General features: G+C 33.6%; 1 protein-coding gene across 1 annotated transcript in view; it reads left to right on the top strand.

Moving 5' to 3' along the window:
* Positions 1 to 19,931, top strand: part of TRDN (triadin) — a 310,496-nt gene that overhangs the window by 58,181 nt on the left and 232,384 nt on the right. The window contains exons 9-10 of the mRNA XM_037731458.1: positions 4,209 to 4,391; positions 10,752 to 10,811. Of these exons, the coding sequence (XP_037587386.1) occupies positions 4,209 to 4,391; positions 10,752 to 10,811 (243 nt within the window). The remainder of the gene's footprint in view (positions 1 to 4,208; positions 4,392 to 10,751; positions 10,812 to 19,931) is intronic.

Below are 19,931 nucleotides of genomic sequence, written 5' to 3'. Positions count from 1 at the left end.
CAGATGTCTGTGTGTTTGATGAAATGGGAGAGGTTATTGTTGCCTTGGTCACTTTGAGGAAGACATCACTTTTACTTGGTCTGTGTATGTGTATATCTGCCCTTACATGTCTCGCAAAACTTTTTTTTATATCATCTTTTTAGCTTAATATGAATAACCATGCAACTTACTGTGATTAGAAATTGGGTTAGGCATTCTGATTCTACTCTTTCTACTTCTGACTCATTTAGTTGCACCATTTTTGATAAATGGCTTTTTGATGCTTAGATTTTTCATATGTAAAATAATAATGATATAGTAATCCCTGCTGTTCATTAAACTCTGGGTAAGTTCTAGGGAAACTCCAAGAGCTCTAGACATGTAGATTATGCAGATTTAATATTAACAATGCTTACCTACTTATTTTGCAGAATTCAAAGTTCTTTTGCTCAGTATTACTTAAGTCCACAGCTTCCATAGAGGAAGAAGCAGATACAGTGGTGATTCTTTTTTTAATGCAAAGAAACTGAAGCAGAGAGAAATAAAGCAGTTTGTAGTTCTTCATGAAATGAAAGATAAAATTTGTTATTTTCTAACTCCAAAAATGTATAGTATGTTCGTATTTTTACTGAGAGATACTGTTCTATTTAACACTTTGGTATCAGACATTCTGAATCTGATTCAGTAGCTTAATGGCTCATGTTAATGCAGAGATTGAATCAAGTATGCTGATGTCATTTTCTGATTAGAATATTTTGTTTTCCATTCGACAAAAGTCACGAATAAAATGCCTTCTTAAATAAAATGGGGTAGTTTGAATACAACATGGCAATCCTTTTTGTTTTTTAATTCCTTAATAAAGTCCATCACTTAGATTGTCTCAGTGAAAAATCAGGAAAAACATTTTGGCACAAAATTGAAGAATATCTACTCAACTTAAAAGTAAATCGAAGTTGGACTTTGCTTTGGTTTCATGACATTTTCTTTATTATAGTCATATCATTTAGTTCTCACCAATTTTTTTTCCCAGTATGAGGCAAAGGTATCTATTTCAAGAGTGAAGGTAATTGAGAAGTGTCTAACATAGGCAGAAAATATTTTGTTATTTTTATACTTAAAGTCAATTATAATGAGTTTGCTATATATGTTGTTCTGCCTCTTAGAAAATAATCATTGCCCACTTATAAATTATAATGGCATTAAAAATAGATCTGAATTTCACACAACTTTAATTCCATAGTATTAAGGTTAAATCAACTGTAAATTGCAAGGAGTGGATAGCTGTCACTTAGAGTAAGCAAATATAACAATTTCACACAAATTAGTATAAACAACAAAAAAAAGTTGGCAAAATTAACAGGTTTAGACAAGTTTATTTCTAAACACATATTTACATATGCAGTCTCTATATCACTATATAATACACATGATACGAGTACAGTGGAACATTTACTCTCTCCTTCATCAAAGCTGCTAATCCAGTATTTATTTACCTTGTGTTTTCTCTGAAAAAGCATTGTGCTAGACCCTATGGTGATACAAAAATGAATTATAGAATTCCTACCCACAAGCACTCTCTGTCTGGTAGGGAAGACAGATCAACAACCATCTGCAATACAAGATATAAAATAGATAATAAAATGTATACTTTAATAAAAATTCAGACAAATGGAAGTTTTGGGGAAGACATTATTAATTCAAATGGGAAAGACTTTTTTTTTTTTTTTTCATGTGATTGACCATGAAGAAATTTAATACCAGCACTTTGGGAGGTTGAGGCAGGTGGATCACTTGAGGTCAGGAGTTCAAGACCAGCTTGGCCAACATGGTGAAACCCCATCTCTACTAAAAATACAAAAAATTAGCCAGGCATGGTGGCATGTGACTGTAATTCCAGCTACTCAGGAGGCTGAGGCAGGAAAATTGCTGGAACCTGGGAGGCGGAGGTTGGAGTGAGCTGAGATTGCACTTCAGCCTGGGCAACAGAGCAAGACTCAGTCTCAAAGAAAAAAGAGAAAAAAATTTAAATATGTGTAAAATATAAAAAATGTAGAGAATGCAGTCTGACAATATTTGAAAAAATGGAAAATACAGAAAATATTCAAGTGAAAGAAAACAGTCCAGTAGAGGCAGGAACTTTTGGAAAGATGCCATAAGATGGCAGCTAGGAGGAAGCCAGATATTGCAGGGTTTTAATTTGGCTATCCTGAAATTTATCCAGATATTTTTATTATTATGCTGATTTTTTAGAGCTCCAGCAACTATCTGTGAGCCCAGGTCAACGTAAACTATCTAGAAATGTTTTGGGGGTGAACACATAATGAATTGTATGAGATTGAGGTGCTATTGACTATTGCAGTGAAACTTTTGAAACTTTCTCCCCAGACAGACACTAATAAACATTTCAGCGTGGAATTCTAGAATGATGTCAATTTAAAGTCATCCGAAGAAAGCTGCTGGTTCCAGTCATGGAAATGTATGAGTTTACTGTAGGAAAGAACAGAAACCAGCAAAGGAGATTTAGAAATGATTTATAGGAAGAAGAAAATCCCTGAGTGTAGTCACAGAAGCCACAAAGATGTTGAAAACTTACGGATATGTGAAACCCTGTCTCTACTAAAAATACAAAAGTAACCAGGCATGGTGCTGGGTGCCTATAATCCTGGTTACTTGGGAGACTGAGGCAGGAGAATCACCTGAAACTGGGAGGCGGAGGTTGCAGTGAGCTGAGATTGTGCCACTGCACTCCAGCCTGGATGACAAAGCAAAACTCCATCTCAGAAAAAAAAAGAGAGAGAGAGAGAGAGTTTATGGAGTAATTCGGTAATATTTGTATGAGAATTTTATGATTAAACAACATTGGATAATATGTGTATCATAATTCTCTTTCTTGAAAATTCTCAATATACTTTAGCCTTGAGAAAGTTCAAGCTAAAGGACCAGGTTAGCTTATTGTATCCAAATGACTTTGGTCATGAGGACATCAATATCTTCCAGTAAAGTATCTGAAGTATATGAGGAACAGTGCTTTGGAAAGTGCTGGCGTAGTCAATTAAGTGTGGTACCACAGATGATTTTTGTTTTGCAATCTAACCAGCATTTGGCATGATCATTTTCATTCTCTCAGTGGGACCTTCTAATATTATCTTGGCTTAGCCTGAAATCATCCTTTGGGTACCAAGGTCAATAAACCATTTTTTCATAAAATTCTTTAACATGAGTGACAATAAAGCCCACATAGTACATTAGCAAATGACATAGAGGATTCTATGTCAATACATTGCAGTAGAGTTGCTGTGGTGTATAGTGGTTATCTGTAGTCACAAACAATAAGTAATGTCCAATATGAAGCATCTTTTATGAACAATTTTCCACAAATAATTTGCTGCATTGTTACTGCTTTCTAAAAGATGCTTGAATGATCCACAACCTAATTCATTTGCATCCCAGTTCTCTCTTCCAAAATACAGATAATATCAAATTAAGAATATGTGTATGTAAAAAAAATATATATTCTAATTTATATATGTATTTTTATATATTTTTATTTATTCTCCTTTCAATTTCCAAACACAGGTTTAAGGGCTTTAAAAACTAGTAGAATTATCGCTGACTTAAGATAAACAGGAGCCAATATCTCAATTTCTGCACTTTCAGTCTTTCCAAGGCCAAATCATTAGAGACTATATCTTTCTCAGCTTTCCTCTAATAGATTTCATTGGTTTATTTCTAGTAGTCAACACCAATGCAGATAATTTTACATTTGAATTCCTAATTGTTGCCTTTAATGGTATTTTGTTGGCGTTTCAGTTTCTTGAATGACCCTTAAGATTTTTCAGTTATGGAGCAAAATGATTGCATACTTACAAAAGGAGAGGACTTCACTGGGCTCTTTGATATGGACATTGTCTTTCACTGAACAGGCCTGTGTATCCATCCCCTGCATATTACAAATACCCCCTTGTTGACATACTAAGTTCCTATCAGCTTAAAAAATAGTGTTTTCATGTACAATTAAAAGCCACAACACTTTAGTCGTCTATTTAATACAGCACTTCATAAACTGTATAAAACCCTGATAATAGTCACAAGTGTTTAAGAACAGTATTTTTCTATTGTTTTCCTTTCTTCCCTCTTTCTTTTCCAATTTTTCTTAATGACCTAGTATAGATAAAACATTATGTTTGTAAATAAAAAAAAATATTTCAACATCTCTTAACTTCATACAGAAGAGAAGAAAAGTAAGACTGCAGAAAAGAGTGAAGAAAAGACTAAAAAGGAAATGAAAGGTGGAAAACACGAGAAAGTGAAGCAAACAGCTGCAAAAGGAAAAGAAGTACAGAAAACACCATCAAAACCCAAAGAAAAGGAGGACAAAGAGAAAGCAACGGTGTCAAAGCATGAACAGAAAGGTAAACACTCAGAGCAGGAGGCTGCCGGAGGTTCTAAAAGAATATTGGGCAAGAAGCACATGCGGTGAAATTAAAAGCTGAAAAAGACCAAAATCAGACTTCAAACGGGGGTAAAAGATATTAAAGTAAATATATCAGGAAGGAAATACAGTAAATAGGGAATTAATATTTATTTATAAAAATACTAAGATGTGTTCACATATCTAAAGGGGCATCTTGAAGTATTTTTAAAAGGGGTTTGGAGTTAGCATCTGGAATCACATAAAGATTAAAGATAAATGTTGAATTTTTGAGACATGAAATTTCTATTAAGAGTTGAAATGAAGACTGCATGTATCACACTCTTTGGAGAAAAGTGGTCTCCCAAAATGACAGCAATCCCTAAGGAATTTATTCAGGAGTACATGTTCGCATCATATAAATACTGTGAAAACTATCCATACATTACTGTTGCATTGACAAGAGCACATCATTTAAAATATAAATCAAATTATTAAATTCATTTAATAGGCAAGATGTTACAGAGAAGACAGCTCTCAAGATTCTTTTTCAGTTTCCATTGACTAAATTTCTAATGTTAGAGAACTCTGAATGTGACATATTGTGCCACTCTTCAGCAAGAGTGGTGTCAAACTTATATCCCCACTTTGCAAAAATATAGCACTTCAGTGGAGATGGACTATAAACCTGAATTTTTTATGGAAGGGTGCTATGTGAATGTACAGAGCTGAGGTTTTAGAAGGGCAACTGAGGGTCTTATTGCATCGCATCTCTGGCACTTGTTGACTCTTTCCTTTCCTAAGTCCATTCCTGACTTCAGGTTGCAATATAATCCTGGGACACCTTCACAGAATATAGGATCTAATATACAGGGACTATTCCTATAATTGATGTTTCTTGGAGCCATTGCAAAACCAACATTTTCCTTCCTTGTAGCAGTTTTAACTAATGTTACCTAAGGACTATATCGAAGAATTGGCTTCTATTAGATTTTAATTTAAGAAATCTTACAATTTTGTCACAGAGCAAGCTATTTGGAGAACAAAACTGAAGGTAATTTTTCCTCATTATAAGGTACAAGAGATGAAATTTGCAAGCCGTTTGTATTTTATCCACTCTGTATTTTTATTTTTTCTCTTGAATTTGTATTTGTAAACTTTGATTCATGAGTATTATTTGTCAACTCTGATTTATATGACAAAAGATACATATTTTAAAAATACGTATTTTTAAAAGGAAATAAATATTTTTTTCTTTATTTAGTGATCCACAAACTTTTTAATTTAGATAATATTAATGTATTTAATATTTTAATATATAAGTGACATTAAAACTTAGGAGCTCTAAAACTTTTTCCAATTTTCAAGGTGATTATATCACCATAAAAAATTTAAAAGTTAATTATTACTTCTATCAAAATTATGTCATTAATAAAATATTTTGGTAGACAAAAAGGATGAAGTAAAGAAAGATAAAATATGTTGAATATAATAATAAAAACCAGCAGAATTAATCTTTGGATTCACTGATCTGATTACTTAGATCCTAAAATCCTTTACACTTTAGATTGCTGTTCAAAAAGAAAAATAATCACACAAAACCAGTTAAAACCTACCAACTATATTCTAATTTTTAACCATAAATACAGAATGTAAAAATTGATGCCAGTTGTATTTGGAAATGTTAAAATACTTATCTAGCAACTAGGAACATTAATGTATTTTTTGATGTTCGTTTTTCGTATCTTTGGGGATTTGGGAGCCATATTTTATTGATAAAGACTCATCACCAGAACACTTTAAAATAATGTTTATTTTCCAGGTCACAAATATGTATTTCATTTCTATCAGTAATCAGATTTATTAAAGACAGCTTTGTATTACCATATCCATTTTCGGTCTACTATTTTTATTTCTATGCAAAGAGCTATTTATCTATTAAAACGACATTCAGATATCATTTAGAGTTAAAAACAAAAGCACAAATGTGATTTTATCATTTAAACAATTATAATTGCTAAAGCATGTCTCAGCGTTGAGAACAGTTGCCATTAATTATATAAATGTATCATTAGGAGAGTAATCAAAAGTAACCTCTATGGCAGATCAGACATATAAATATGTCATTTTATTTTTTTACTAAGCAAAGTTTTAATTAAGAGCATTTTTTAAATTAAAGAAAATGAATTACATTATGGTTTTCACTAAGCAAGATAAAGATACAGTGTCTTTTTTTCTTTTTAATTTGGGAAGCTTTAGTTTTAAAATTTTTGTATTGATTACTTAGTGTAATTTTTGAGTTAGCTCTTTGGCCAAGAGAATACTTATTCACATAGCTTAAGTTAGACCTAATATGTTTGAGGCATTCTTTTAACGTAGATTTTTACATATTTCTTTTTAAAGAAATAGGGCTCATTCTTTTTAAAGAAGTAGGTCCTTTACTCACTTGGAAACAGATTTTTACATGGGGCACATACTTACTAGTAATTAATTACATAGTATACAGGTGAATATATTCAATTTAGTTACTCTCAATATTGTATATGAAAATAATACATCTCTCTTCCTGCTTAAAGCATTAGAGATAGGATATATATGTATATATATACACCTACCATAAACACACACAACACACACACAAATCTAGTTTTTATAAACCCATCTAAATCTGTTTTCAGAGTAGGAAGAGTTGGCATAATCAGATGTTGCTCCCTAGTTTTCTGATGACCTCTGGGAAGTCTGAGGAGAAGGTAAAACAAATTTTCCAGCTGCCACACACTTTGCTGGTTCACTCATTCTTTATTTATTTTTTGAACAACTATTTAAATATTTGTGGCAGGCAGAGAAAGTATAGCTAATGTGAATCTGTTACAGAGCCCTGGACCACATGTGTCCCATCCTCATTAGAAGTTTCCTTAAAAAACTGTTATTTTGTTGACATTCTGAGCTCAGAATGTAGTTTTCCTTTGTTACCACTCCACAGGGAACACCAACTAGGCATCATTTGAATGACATCCATCACTGCCCCTGAGGATAAAGAAGGAGAGAAATGTACAGCATGTGTTGTTCCAAGAAAAATGTTCATTTGGGAAAAAAGTACTTAAATGAGCAAATTTAACGTTGTATAAATTATGATCTCAGAACTATGAAAGTTAGAATGGCAGGACAATTTAGATTTTCTTTATGAAAAGTTTTCTGCTGTAATTTTTTAAGTTAGATTTAAAGAAACATTTTTATAAAACAAATCTTCCAAAATCAGGAAGGCTTGGTTTTTCTGTATTCTTAGATAGGTTAAGCAGATAAATTGGAAACTTCCCAACCCATACCTACCTAGAATTCTTATACATTGTTAAGGTCAATGCCAAGGACAGGTGGAAATGGGCATCCTAATTTAAAATATTTGAGAATCCCTATCAGCTTTGACAGGAATGAAAACATCTTTCTCATATTCCTATGATATATTGATGCCATTAGAATACAACAAGATCACAGCACTATTTACATATAACAAAAACCTTCTAGGTGTTGTAGCAAATAATTTTCTAGATTAAAAAATATCCTGTGAATTCATAAGAAATTTCCTATTTATGATTAGAAGCTCACTGGGCTATTGATTTATTAGTTAAATGAATGATTTTTGGATCTAGGAAATGTAAGAAATATAAGTAAAGTACAGTTGTCCCACATATACTGTGGGGGATAGGTTTCAGGATTCCCTGCAGATACCAAAATCCGCAGATCTTCAAGTATTTTCTATGAAGTGGACTAATATGTGCATATAACCTATGCACATCCTCTTTTATACATTAAATCATCTCTAGATTACTTATATACCTAATGCAATGTATTTAATAAGTGCTCTGTAAATACTTATACTGTATTATTTAGGAAATAATGATAAGGGAAAAAAAGTCTGTATATGTTCAGTACAGCACAACCATGGTAGCCATAATTATTAATATGTGTATGTGTGTGTATATATATATATATATTTAAGACGAAGTCTCACTCTGTCATCCAGGCTGTAGCGTAGTGGCACAATCTCAACTCACTGCAACCTCCGCCTCCCGGACTCAAGCCTCAGATTATAGGCGCCCACCACCATGCCCAACTAAGTTTTGTATTTTTAGTAGAGATGGGGTTTCACTATGTTGGCTAGGCTGGTCTCGAATTCCTGACCTCAAGTGATCCTCCCGCCTCAGCCTTCCAAAGTGATGGGATTATAGGCCTGTGGTTTGTTGAATACTCAGATGTGGAACCCAGGGAAATGGAGGGCTGACTGTACTTTGATAATATTTCAACATAAAAGCTAAAAAGTTTCATTACACTATCAGCATTCAGCTAAAGAAGAACCTCTGAAGTGTGAAGATTTTAATTAATTCAGTGCACTGTTTAACATTTTATGTATTTAACCATCCCATCACAATTTTGGGCAGGTAACAGTTCATTTGGAGGGGATGTTATATTATAAATAGACCCTGCATTCTAAATTTCAACATACATAACAAAGACCCTTATTTGCTATCATGGGAGTCCGTAGTGCCTCCAGGAGTAATTATTGTGGGAAAACAAATGAAAGGTTTTAGATCAGTAATTAATGCATTCTAATTAGACTCATCTAAGGAGTTTGTATAAAATGCATATTCCTGGAGTCCAGATCCATGCGATTTTAATATTTTTTGGTGATGGAGCCCAAAAATCAGTATTTTGACAATTCCCCTCTCTCATGTTTGAGTTGCTCTGTGAGAACTACTCCTAGAGTATAGGGAGAACAAATCTAAGAAGAGTACAATCACTTAAAGTACTGAAATAAAGGAAACATGCTGCTAGTTTCAGAAAGTCCACACTGGTCCAAATTCAAACTTTCCACTTAAGGGAAATGTACTTTTTCATCTTGCTTTGTCTTAGAACCAAATTGCCAGTTCTACAGTCTTGCTCAGGAAAACAGTCTTGTGTCTAGGAAAGAGAAAATACCCTCTACCTTAACCTTATGTCTCTCCCAATCGTAGGGTTCCCAGGTCCTGGGATCAGAAACTCCAGCTATTACTGTCAGTACCTCAAAGGGCAAATTGATGCATGGACTGATGTGAGGACTAGCCTCCTTCCCATTCCCTACGTCTCCTGTGGGAAAATGTGCTACAATTTCAACAACTAAAAGACATGTAAATTTTTGGAATTTTATGAGTTTTGGCGGACCCAGACTTAGGTATTAATGAAAAAGATTATATTTTTATATGACAGTATTTCATAATAAAATGGATTACTCTAAAAATGCTGTTAATACTCAAAAAAGAAAGGTTTACAAAAATCCTTAGAGGTATGTTTGTTTAGTAACAAGCTCTGTTATTTCATATGTTTGACATGCATAATTTGGAGCAATTAAGAATATATCATATTCTTAAGTCCAATAAACTGTCTTGGTCCTAAAAGCTGCCTTTGGATTTGGTGGATTAATAAAATGCCTATTTAAGGAATATTGAAATGTAAATCATTTAGTAATATGTATGCTTTAAAGAAGATATGGTAAAGATTCATCAATTGAGCTTTGAGTTGGATTGATCTCAGGAGAGTCTAAAGTTCTGAGAGGATTTAACATTAAGTACAATATCTTTAATTTAGAGGGAATATAAAAAACCCAACTCCTGAAGACCAAGTCTGCCCAAAATGATGTTCACATACTATGTTTTTTGTTTGTTTGTTTACTTTTACTATAGGCCATAAACTAGTCAAGGTCATAAGATGATCATAAGAAGATTGTTTCATTGATTAATTTAACAACAATATCATTTGGTTCTGTTAGTCTGTTCTTGATTTACTCTCCCAATTAAAGAGCATTTTTATTCAGAGGCCACCTAACAGGTTGCAAAGAGGTTAGCCCTCCTGCTGGTCTTCTGCAAAATACATTCTGCAGCTGCATAGAGACAATTAGCAGAAGGGCTGGGACTGAGTTTTTGATGAAACACTTCAAGTTGGAAAAAATTTCCCCTCTTGTAAAACTTCTGTTTCATTATTGAAAGTTTATAAAAAGACAAATGGAAAAAATTGCTTTAATATGATGACTTGTAATCAATTATTTGATAAAATAGGTTTTTATTTGGAACACAACCCCATTATAAGATTAACCTGAACTAGTCTTTTTCAATTTTTAAAGCTATTTTTGTATGGGAGAAATGAAGCATTACACTTATTGTCTTTCTTTCCTTCTGTATTTTCATATGAGTGCAAATGATTCCTTCACAGAAAATATTGTAGTAATGAAAATAGAATTGTGCTATTTTGCTTGTTTTGTTAAATCATTTCTCTGTAAAAATGAAGCTTTGATGACATTTTTTCATTGCTCTTTTTCTTTCTACTCTATCAGATCAGTATGCATTCTGTCGATATATGATTGACATGTTTGTCCATGGGGATTTAAAACCAGGTATTCCAAGCAATTCTGTACATGTCTGTTTTAATAGTCTTTGTTTCTAAGATTGTTGGCTTTTTATGTACCTAACTGTATTTTCATTTTTTAAAAATTGCATAATGCATGTGTAGATCTAGAATAAAACCAATAAAAAGCGGTGGTAATAACTGGCATTAAGGCCTTAATTTTACTTTCAGTCATTGCATGGCCTATTGCAAATGAAGTCAGCTGAAATGTAAAATAAGTGCTAATATCTTTATATATAAAGAATGCTAATATCTTTAATAATGTCTTGAAGCGGTGAATCATCTTATTTTATTCTTAGTAAACTTAGAAGAAAAGACCCATGACAATGGAAGTATCCTTCTTTTCTTAGTAGTGAACACAATTCATATTAAAATCATCACATTTCAAATATTTATACTTTGTTTTCCAAAACTTTTAAATTTTCTCTCTTATACATGAACTTGGTTTAGCCACTCCAAAGAACTACTGTTGGCAATAAATAACCTTGAAATTAATGTTCAACACAATGGGGAAGGATTTTGAGTTAAAGGAATGTATCTACCTTGTCTTGTATCTTTAAATGTTGCCCAGAGTATAAAAGGTATTTTTTTTACTAACATCTGAACTAAGAATAAGTAACTTGATTGCTTGTACTATACCTTTTGCAGATTTAAAAACTGACAGAAATATGTGCATGTTTGATAAAACGTTTCCAAAAAGACAGTGTTGTTAAGGAAGGAGCTCATTTATGTTAGAATAATTGAAGCTGATTGCTTAAAGCCAGCTATATTTTTATTTTCTTAACTATTTTGTGAAAGTCTTTCTAAAATATATAATTATATATAATCATAATTTATTCATATGTTGTCAAAGAGGCATATCATATCTAAAACAATAGGTAACACATCTAGGCTCTAGAAAACTAGACGAGAATCTTTGTTCTCCAGAAAATGTCATTAATCCCAGTAATTTATTCTAGTGAAATAATTTCCTCCTCCTCCTCTTTTCCTTCTTCCACATTTTCAGTAGGAAATTTAAATGAGGGGGAAAATCCCTAAAATTATAACTTAACAGGTGAAAATAATTACTATTGATACTTGCAGATAGTAACATAGCAGAATTATAAATAAACCTTCAGGAAGGTAGTGTGATACAGGCTTTGGACAGAAATACAGTGATAATTCTTAAGTCCATCCTTTTCTAGTATTAGGCTTTGAGCAAATAATTGAATTCCACCTCATCTTTAGTGTCCTTACATTCAAAATGAAGATCATAGTCAAAACCTCGTATTGTTGATAAACCATCTAGTGACTACACAGCAAAATGTTATAACTTTAATTGGTTCATTTTACCACTGCCTGCCTGGTGAGCTCCCTACATGAAGAGAATCTCTCAACACTTACAAGTTCCAATCTATTTATATCAAAAATTCAATGTCAGGGCTGGGTGTGGTGGCTTTTATCTGTCATGCCAGTACTTCAGGAAGCTGAGGCAGGAGGATCACCTCAGACCAGGAGTTTGAGACCAGCCTGGGCAACATAGAGAGACCCCCTCACTCTGCCATCTCTACAAAAAAGAAAAATTTTTTTTGAGATGGAGTTTTATTCTCATCGCTCAGGCTGAAGTGCAATAGAGCGATCTTGGCTTATTCCACCCTCTGCCTTTTGGGTTCAAGCAATTCTCCCACCTCAGCCTCCTGAGGAGCTGGGATTACAGGTGTGTGCCACCACTCTAAGTTTTGTATTTTTTATTAGAAATGGGGTTTCACCACGTTAGTCAGGCCTATCGTAAACTCCTGAGCTCAGGTGATCCCTCCTACTCAGCCTCCCAAAGTGTTGGGATTACAGGCAGGAGCCACCATGCCCAACCAAAAAAATTTTAAAAATTAGCTGGGCATGGTGGTACACACCTGTTGTCCCAGCTACTTGGTAGGGTAAGTTGGGAAGATTGCTTGAACCCAGGAGGTTGGGGCTGCAGTGAGCTATGTGGCACCATCACATTTCATTCCAGACTACAGGGTGAGACCCTGTCTTAAAATAAATAAATAATTAAAAACTTCAATATGGCTGGGTGCAGTGGCTTACCCCTGTAATCCCAGTACTTTGGGAGGCTGAGGCAGGTGGATCACCTGAGATTGGGTGTTTGAGACTAGTCTGGCCAACATAGTGAAACCCTGTCTTTACTAAAAATGCAAAAATTAGCTGGGCATGGTGGTGAGTGCCTGTAATCCTAGCCACTTGGGAGACTGAGGCAGGAGAATTGCTTGAACCTGGGAGGCAGAGGTTGCAGTGAGCAAAGATTGTGCCACTGCACTCCAGCCTTGGCAACAGAGCAAGACTCTGTCTCAAAAAAAAAAAAAAAAAAGTTCAATTTTAGGTCAAAGTTTTGCTGACCATTTTCTTCACCTGTGTTGGTTCAAGAAAGTCATGCTCTACACATAATTTTTATAAGGTCAACTAGGTGTTTACTTACATAAGAGATGAGATGAATCTATGTTGTTGATGAGCATAAATTAATAAATGACTAACATGCATTATTTTCTTTATATTCCATTAGTTTTAAATTTTCATTATTTGAAGAAAACAATGTGCTTTCTGTGCCACTGAAATTAGTCATAGTAGTTATTTATTGATTATAAAATATAATTCCTAAGAAAGTCTCAGGACACAGGGAACCATGCACTAAGAAATTCAATGAGGGATGCTAGTCATTTAACAGTCACAATGCAATCATTTCTTTCTGAAAATCTAACTACAGATTAACATCAGAAGAAATAATAAAATTGTCTCTGCATGAATTAAAGATGATTTTGTTAATGACTACACAGAGAGTGTCCTTCTAAAGGCATATGCAAACATATCCTAAGAAGTCCCAAGTTCAGATCTACAACACTATAGAGTATTCCAACCCCTTAAAACAATTTCCAAATTCCATAGAATTAAATTTCTTTATACCACTAATTGACTTACTAATTGATTTCTTAATTTATTTTGTCTACCTAAATTCACTATTTTGAAGGTTTAAGAAATGTGAGAAACACTTGAAAACAAACATTTCTTGTCCAGGAGCTGGAAAGGAAGAAGGGAGAGAAGGGAAGCCTATATAGTATACCTTTTGTTTCATTTAACAAACTGTATGATGTTACGTAAACATTTCTAAAGAAAGTTCAAGAATATCATCTTTGTCAGTGTGGCAATACAAAAGATGGGGTGAAAAAGCACTAAATATGACTTGCACTTTCAAAAATAAGGAATGAGAAACACAAATTTAATCTTGGCATATTAATTTAGCAAAAATGCAAGTGGTGAGACATTGACTCTAACTGACAAAGAATAAGACAATATTTGCCAAGATTATTGCTCTGTATGTATCCACTATTTATAAAACATTTGTGCTTCCATCTGTTTCTGTTTGGGATTATTGAAACACCTGTTATTGTGTAGCTAGAGTTCATTATTAATTATTGGTAATGAGTTTTAAAAACTATAATTTGATTTTCCCTCTGGGATTCAGTATTTCCTTTGTAGATTACTGTCACACTCACAAAAGCAGCCCAAATTACAGTTCTAATTTGAAAACTCTTGCTGATGAAATGTGCTGACACTATGACATAAGTCCCAAATTTTGCCTTTTAGCCCATCAAATAAAATGCTTCTGAGATATCCTTAAAATTTTTAGCTACGATTTTGTCTATAAACCTGAAGATGAATTGAATTGTTCTTTCTGATTTTCTGTAGTGAATAGTGAATGTGCACTATCCAAGGGTCAGTGATAATGCTCACTTCAATAATAGAGACCATCTTAATAAACCAGTGCAAATTATAAGGATAAGCTCATTTGGTTGTATTTAATCAAAATTCCCTTGTACTGACATATTCTATATTAAGTTGAAACGTGAAGAAAATTTGATTTAAACCTAGGAGGTGAATGCATGCTATCAAGACTGGTCCTATGGGCAACTGGCATAGAACTGTATCTACATTTTGTAATTTTAGGTATATTATGAACAGTGAAGATCTCCCCTCTCCAGAAATATTTCCTCCATTTGATGACCTAACATCTTCACCATGAGATTCTTTGGTTGTGCAAATGGTCAGTGTTATATAGGATGTGTTTTGAATAACTCAACCTGCCTTAGGGAAGAGAGAGAGAGGAGGATCAGAGAGAGATTGATAGAGAAAAAAGAGATTGATTTTGTCTTGTGGTGGCTGTCTTGAAAGTGATTAACCTTCACTTTTTTTTCCTAGGGCTTAAAGTAGTCTACTTGTCACTTACTCATGAGAAAGAACTATTAAAACTGGTCAAGACAGACATTATTTGCAACATTGAAACACAATTTATTGCTTTTTTTTCTTTTTCTCTTTTGGAAATTGATAGTACAGATGATTAAGGTATATTCCTTTACATTTATTTATTTTTATCAACCTTCCAGTAATTCCAATTTCCTTTTCAATTTTTGGGGGACTTAGCACATTTTTCTTAAGTGACAGCCATACTGATAAATTTATTCATTTAGGTAGACTATTTTTTAAAAAACACATCAGGATCTTGCTTGGCATTTTCATATTTCTTCTTCACCAACTTCTATCTGGGCTTAATAAATTGCACGAATTTCTGGGCAGAGTCACCCAAGTTAAAGAGACACATTTCTGGAAGGAAGAAATCACATGGCTCACAGACCTCTTTATATTCACTATAGATAAAGAAACCAATTTAAATGTCCAGTACAAGGACTAGGGCTGGTGTGCTTTTGCTTAGTAATTTTAATAATTTTTTTAGCTTTCATCTCTGTAGCTATTATGATTAAAGTTTAATACAAGTTAAAGTTTATCCGTTAGAAGTTATTCTACTATTAAAATTTCAGCTACTGTCTGACTTTTACTTGAGCTAAGAATGATGTCAAGGTAATTTATTCTGCTTTTTGTGCCATTTATTTTCTTTAAATTGAGCATACTCATCTACCAAAATCTTCTCTTATTGTAATAAGGTATTCTTTGGTAGCCTTATTCCAATTCAATGGGTTTTAGGTCCATAGCTAGAAAGAGCCTCAAGGAATAAGTTAGAACTCTCATTTTAATAAGATCTTTTTTCTTGAACTTTAGTGGTGCTTAACTACATTTCTGGTTTAATCCCTCTGAGAAGAGGTCAAATGTAATTGCATTATAGTCACTGTTATTTAATGGTTAATCTAATGTATTTCAGAGCTCACTGGCTGTGTTAGACAAGACTAGCTACAATTTAGCTTTGCTTTAGACTTCTAAAAAAATCTGGCATCAAGGTAGGCATAGTTCCATAAAAACATGCTCACTTTAAATCCAATCATGTAATTATTTTCACAAAACAAAAGTTTTAGGAATTTTAATGTTTCTCAGTAAGTAGTTGTTGAATTCTCTCAGCAAGCTGATAGTCCAGAAAACAGGTAAACTAAGACATATATAATTGTATAAAAAAGGATAATTTGATGAGTATACAATAAAGATGTAGAAAATATACATTTTAATCTCAGTATACCAGGAATGAGTAATTTTTTCTATTTATCAACCACTTGGACTTTTAATTATTTAAAAAATATTTTAATTCATATTTTTCTAAGAGTTTACATGAGTAGAAATAAAAGGGGAGTGAAAGTTTTGATAAGAATTTAAGGCCGGGCGCGGTGGCTCACGCCTGTAATCCCAGCACTTTGGGAGGCCGAGGCGGGTGGATCACGAGGTCAAGAGATTGAGACCATCCTGGTCAACACGGTGAAACCCCGTCTCTACTAAAACTACAAAAAAATTAGCTGGGCATGGTGGCTCGAGCCTGTAATCCCAGCTACTCAGGAGGCTGAGGCAGGAGAATTGCCTGAACCCAGGAGGCGGAGGTTGCGGTGAGCCGAGATCGCGCCATTGCACTCCAGCCTGGGTAACAAGAGCGAAACTCCGTCTCAAAAAAAAAAAAAAATGAATTTAAATACAGCAAAACAAAATGTTTCTAGCTTATATTCCCTGTTTTCAAAGATGTATGTACTTCATGTGGGAAGTATCTTCAGAAAGAAACTAACTGCTCATTAGCTATCATCTATGAGCCTTCAGAGTATTCGTCTTGAAGACACCAATTTCAGATTTTGAATACATCTTTAATACGTTATATTACATATTAATAGTTCTTGTTTTCCTAGAATGTGCATCACCAAAATGTAGTGGTTTTTTTTTTTTTTTTTGAGACCGAGTCTCACTCAATCACCAGGCTGGAATACAGTGGCACAATCTTGGCCCACTGTAACCTCCGCCCCCTGGGTTCAAGTGATTCTCTTGCCTCAACCTCCCAAGTAGCTGGAACTATAGGCACACACCACCATGCCCAGCTAATTTTTGTATTTTTTGTAGAAAGGAGGTTTCACCATATTGGCCAGGGTGATCTTGATTTCTTGACCTTGTGATCTGCACACCTCAGCCTCCCAAAGTGTTGAGATTACAGGTGTGAGCCACTGCGCCCAGCCACACTTTTATTTTTATATTTACAAACATAGATTACAATAATACATTCAATTATTTTTAAATTCACACTGTTCATTTATTTTGGATGCCTGCCTTTCTCTTTCTTTAGCATTTGTGCACTTAGAAACCACAGATTTTGGCACATGAATTTTATAAAGAAAGAGTACTGTGACAGGCTCTTTTAGCAAAATTAGATGGCTCAGGTTCTTGTCACAAATTATTATCATGATAAAGTCCTTCCTGTTAAAGGGCTAACTAGATGAGAATACAGTGGTGTCCTTTTATCCATGATTTTGCTATTTGCAGTTTCAGTAACCCACAGCCAACTATAGTCTGAAAATATCAAATGGAAAATTTCTGAAATAAACAATTCATGAGTTTTAAATTGGACACCATTCTGAGGAGCATGTCATGTGTCATGCTCCAGCCTACCCAATATGTGAATCATCCCTTTGTCCAATGTATTCGATCTGTATAAGCTACCTACCTGTAAGTCACTTATTAGCTATCTTGGTTGTCAGATCAGGAAAACACAGTATACATAGAATTCAGCATTATCCGTTGTTTCAGGTATCTACTGGATATCCGGGAATATATTCTTTATGGATTAAGGGAACTACTATAGTATATTTTTGTTTTTTCTCTTTGAAGTGTATTGTTCACTCATTGATTCTCAAGTTTAAGAAAATTCATTGTCTTATGAAGACTCATAGTCTGAGATTTCACTTGTATAATCAATTTCAACTTCACCCTAATCATTAGAGTCTAGCTCACTGCTGTCTTTTTGCATTCATCTTCTAATTCATCTAATAATTTTGAAATATCTTCCTCTGTCACTTTTCTTCTATTCACAGTTATGGATGGAAAAAATTTTTCTGAATTATAAACTGTGTTCAGTGAAACAAAGTAGATTGTAAAAATGGTGTCTCAAAAATGAGGTGTCTCCAGGCTTCTTTTATATCTTCCTTCCTTATTTCAGTCAACTTAATAAGCAATCATAGTGATGATGGGGTAATGTTGATATATTTTACAGTTGCATCATCTTTCTAGGCAATTTCATCATTATTATATTTCCTTATTGTATTAGTTTTAAGCATTTTTGGGAACAATTGATGAATATTGATGAAACAGTTCCTACATTGATGAAATAGAAAATGCTCAATGTAAGAAAAAATATATAAGATCATGAAGTGCCTTGAATGTTTAAAATTATCCAATGCTGTTACATGGTAATTACAAGATATAATAGGTTTTATTCTGTTTAAAAAATAGATAAAGTTCCTTTTGTTCCTTAGAAGACCTATAAGAAAACAAATGTTAAGAAATATTAATTTTTACAAACAGAACTGCTTAAAAAAGAAACTAAAAAAGGTATGATTGGCTCCAGTGGACCCTGATAGTGTAATGAGAAGCAATGGGAAAAATATAGCCTTGGTGGTCACACAAGCCAAGATTTAAATCCCTCACTTGTGTTTTTTTGTTTTTTTTGGATCTTAGTTTATTTATGAGATTTATTACTTAAGGTTGTTTAAATGATTAAATGGCATAATATATGTACATGTTCTCCCAAATCCCTTTTTTGCTTTCTTTTCTATTACGAATATTTATTGCAAAAAACTAGTACTCATATTGTGAAAGACCAAAGAAGATAGTATGGAAGGCATGAAAATTGAAATGGACCTTGAGATATTGGTAGGTTATGTCTACATGAAATTGAGGGTAAAAATATACAAGGCTGAGATGATACTATCAAAGCACAGAATCACAAAATGTTGAAGTGCTTTTTGTGAGTACCAGTTGCTAAATATTTACTCTCTGCTAGGCTCTTGAAATCTTATATAATTGTAATAAAACCTTTGAAGGAGTATACTATCGTCCCTGTTTTATAGATGAAAAAATTGAGGCACAAAGAGCTTAAGTAATTTGTGCAAGTGACACAAAGTAGCAGACACAATTCAAATCCAAGACTAATTCTACAGTCTTCAGTATTAATACCAAATCTCTCTCTTTCCCAGACATAGACAGGGAATTACAAACCAAGACACTTTGGTTAGTACTCAGGAAATCCAGAAAGAAAAACAAGATTGGAAATGTTGTACAAGATGGTTGGAGAGAATGAAATTAAAAAGATCAACCAGGAATAATAGTCAAAGGAAAGGAAATAAAGCCTGATCCTAGAACATGGGATGGAGAGAATTAAGATGATTTTAGAGCTATTGCAGAGGGAGAGTCATGGGATTTATAGATATCCAAAGAGAGGAAAGTAAAATATTATGTAGAGGCTGTTGGTCTGTAAAAAATAAAAGGATACCTTAAGTAGGGAGTATAGGAAGACAGTGGAGTCAATGCTCACTGGACTGGACAGGGCTGGGAGAAATGGAGTCTTTTAACTCACTGCATATTTGTCAAGCCACAGATTGTATCTTATTGCAAAAGAGAAGTATGTGACGATTCCAGTCCAAATATTATTTTTTTAGCATCTGCTAAATACCAAGGGTCATTACAATTTTTTTTGTATGCTTATCTCATTAATTCTCACAGCAAACTGTGACATCTGTATGGTGCAATGATAATTCACAGCACTTCTAACTGAAGTAAGCAGCTAGATAATCAAGTGTGGAGTTTTGGAGAAAGGTCAGAGGTGGAGATG

The sequence above is a fragment of the Cebus imitator genome, unplaced genomic scaffold (genome assembly GCF_001604975.1).
Source record: "Cebus imitator isolate Cc_AM_T3 unplaced genomic scaffold, Cebus_imitator-1.0 Scaffold400, whole genome shotgun sequence".
Lineage (NCBI taxonomy): Eukaryota > Metazoa > Chordata > Mammalia > Primates > Cebidae > Cebus > Cebus imitator.
Note: the sequence above shows the minus strand (reverse complement) of the source record. Positions and strands in the feature narration are given on the sequence as shown.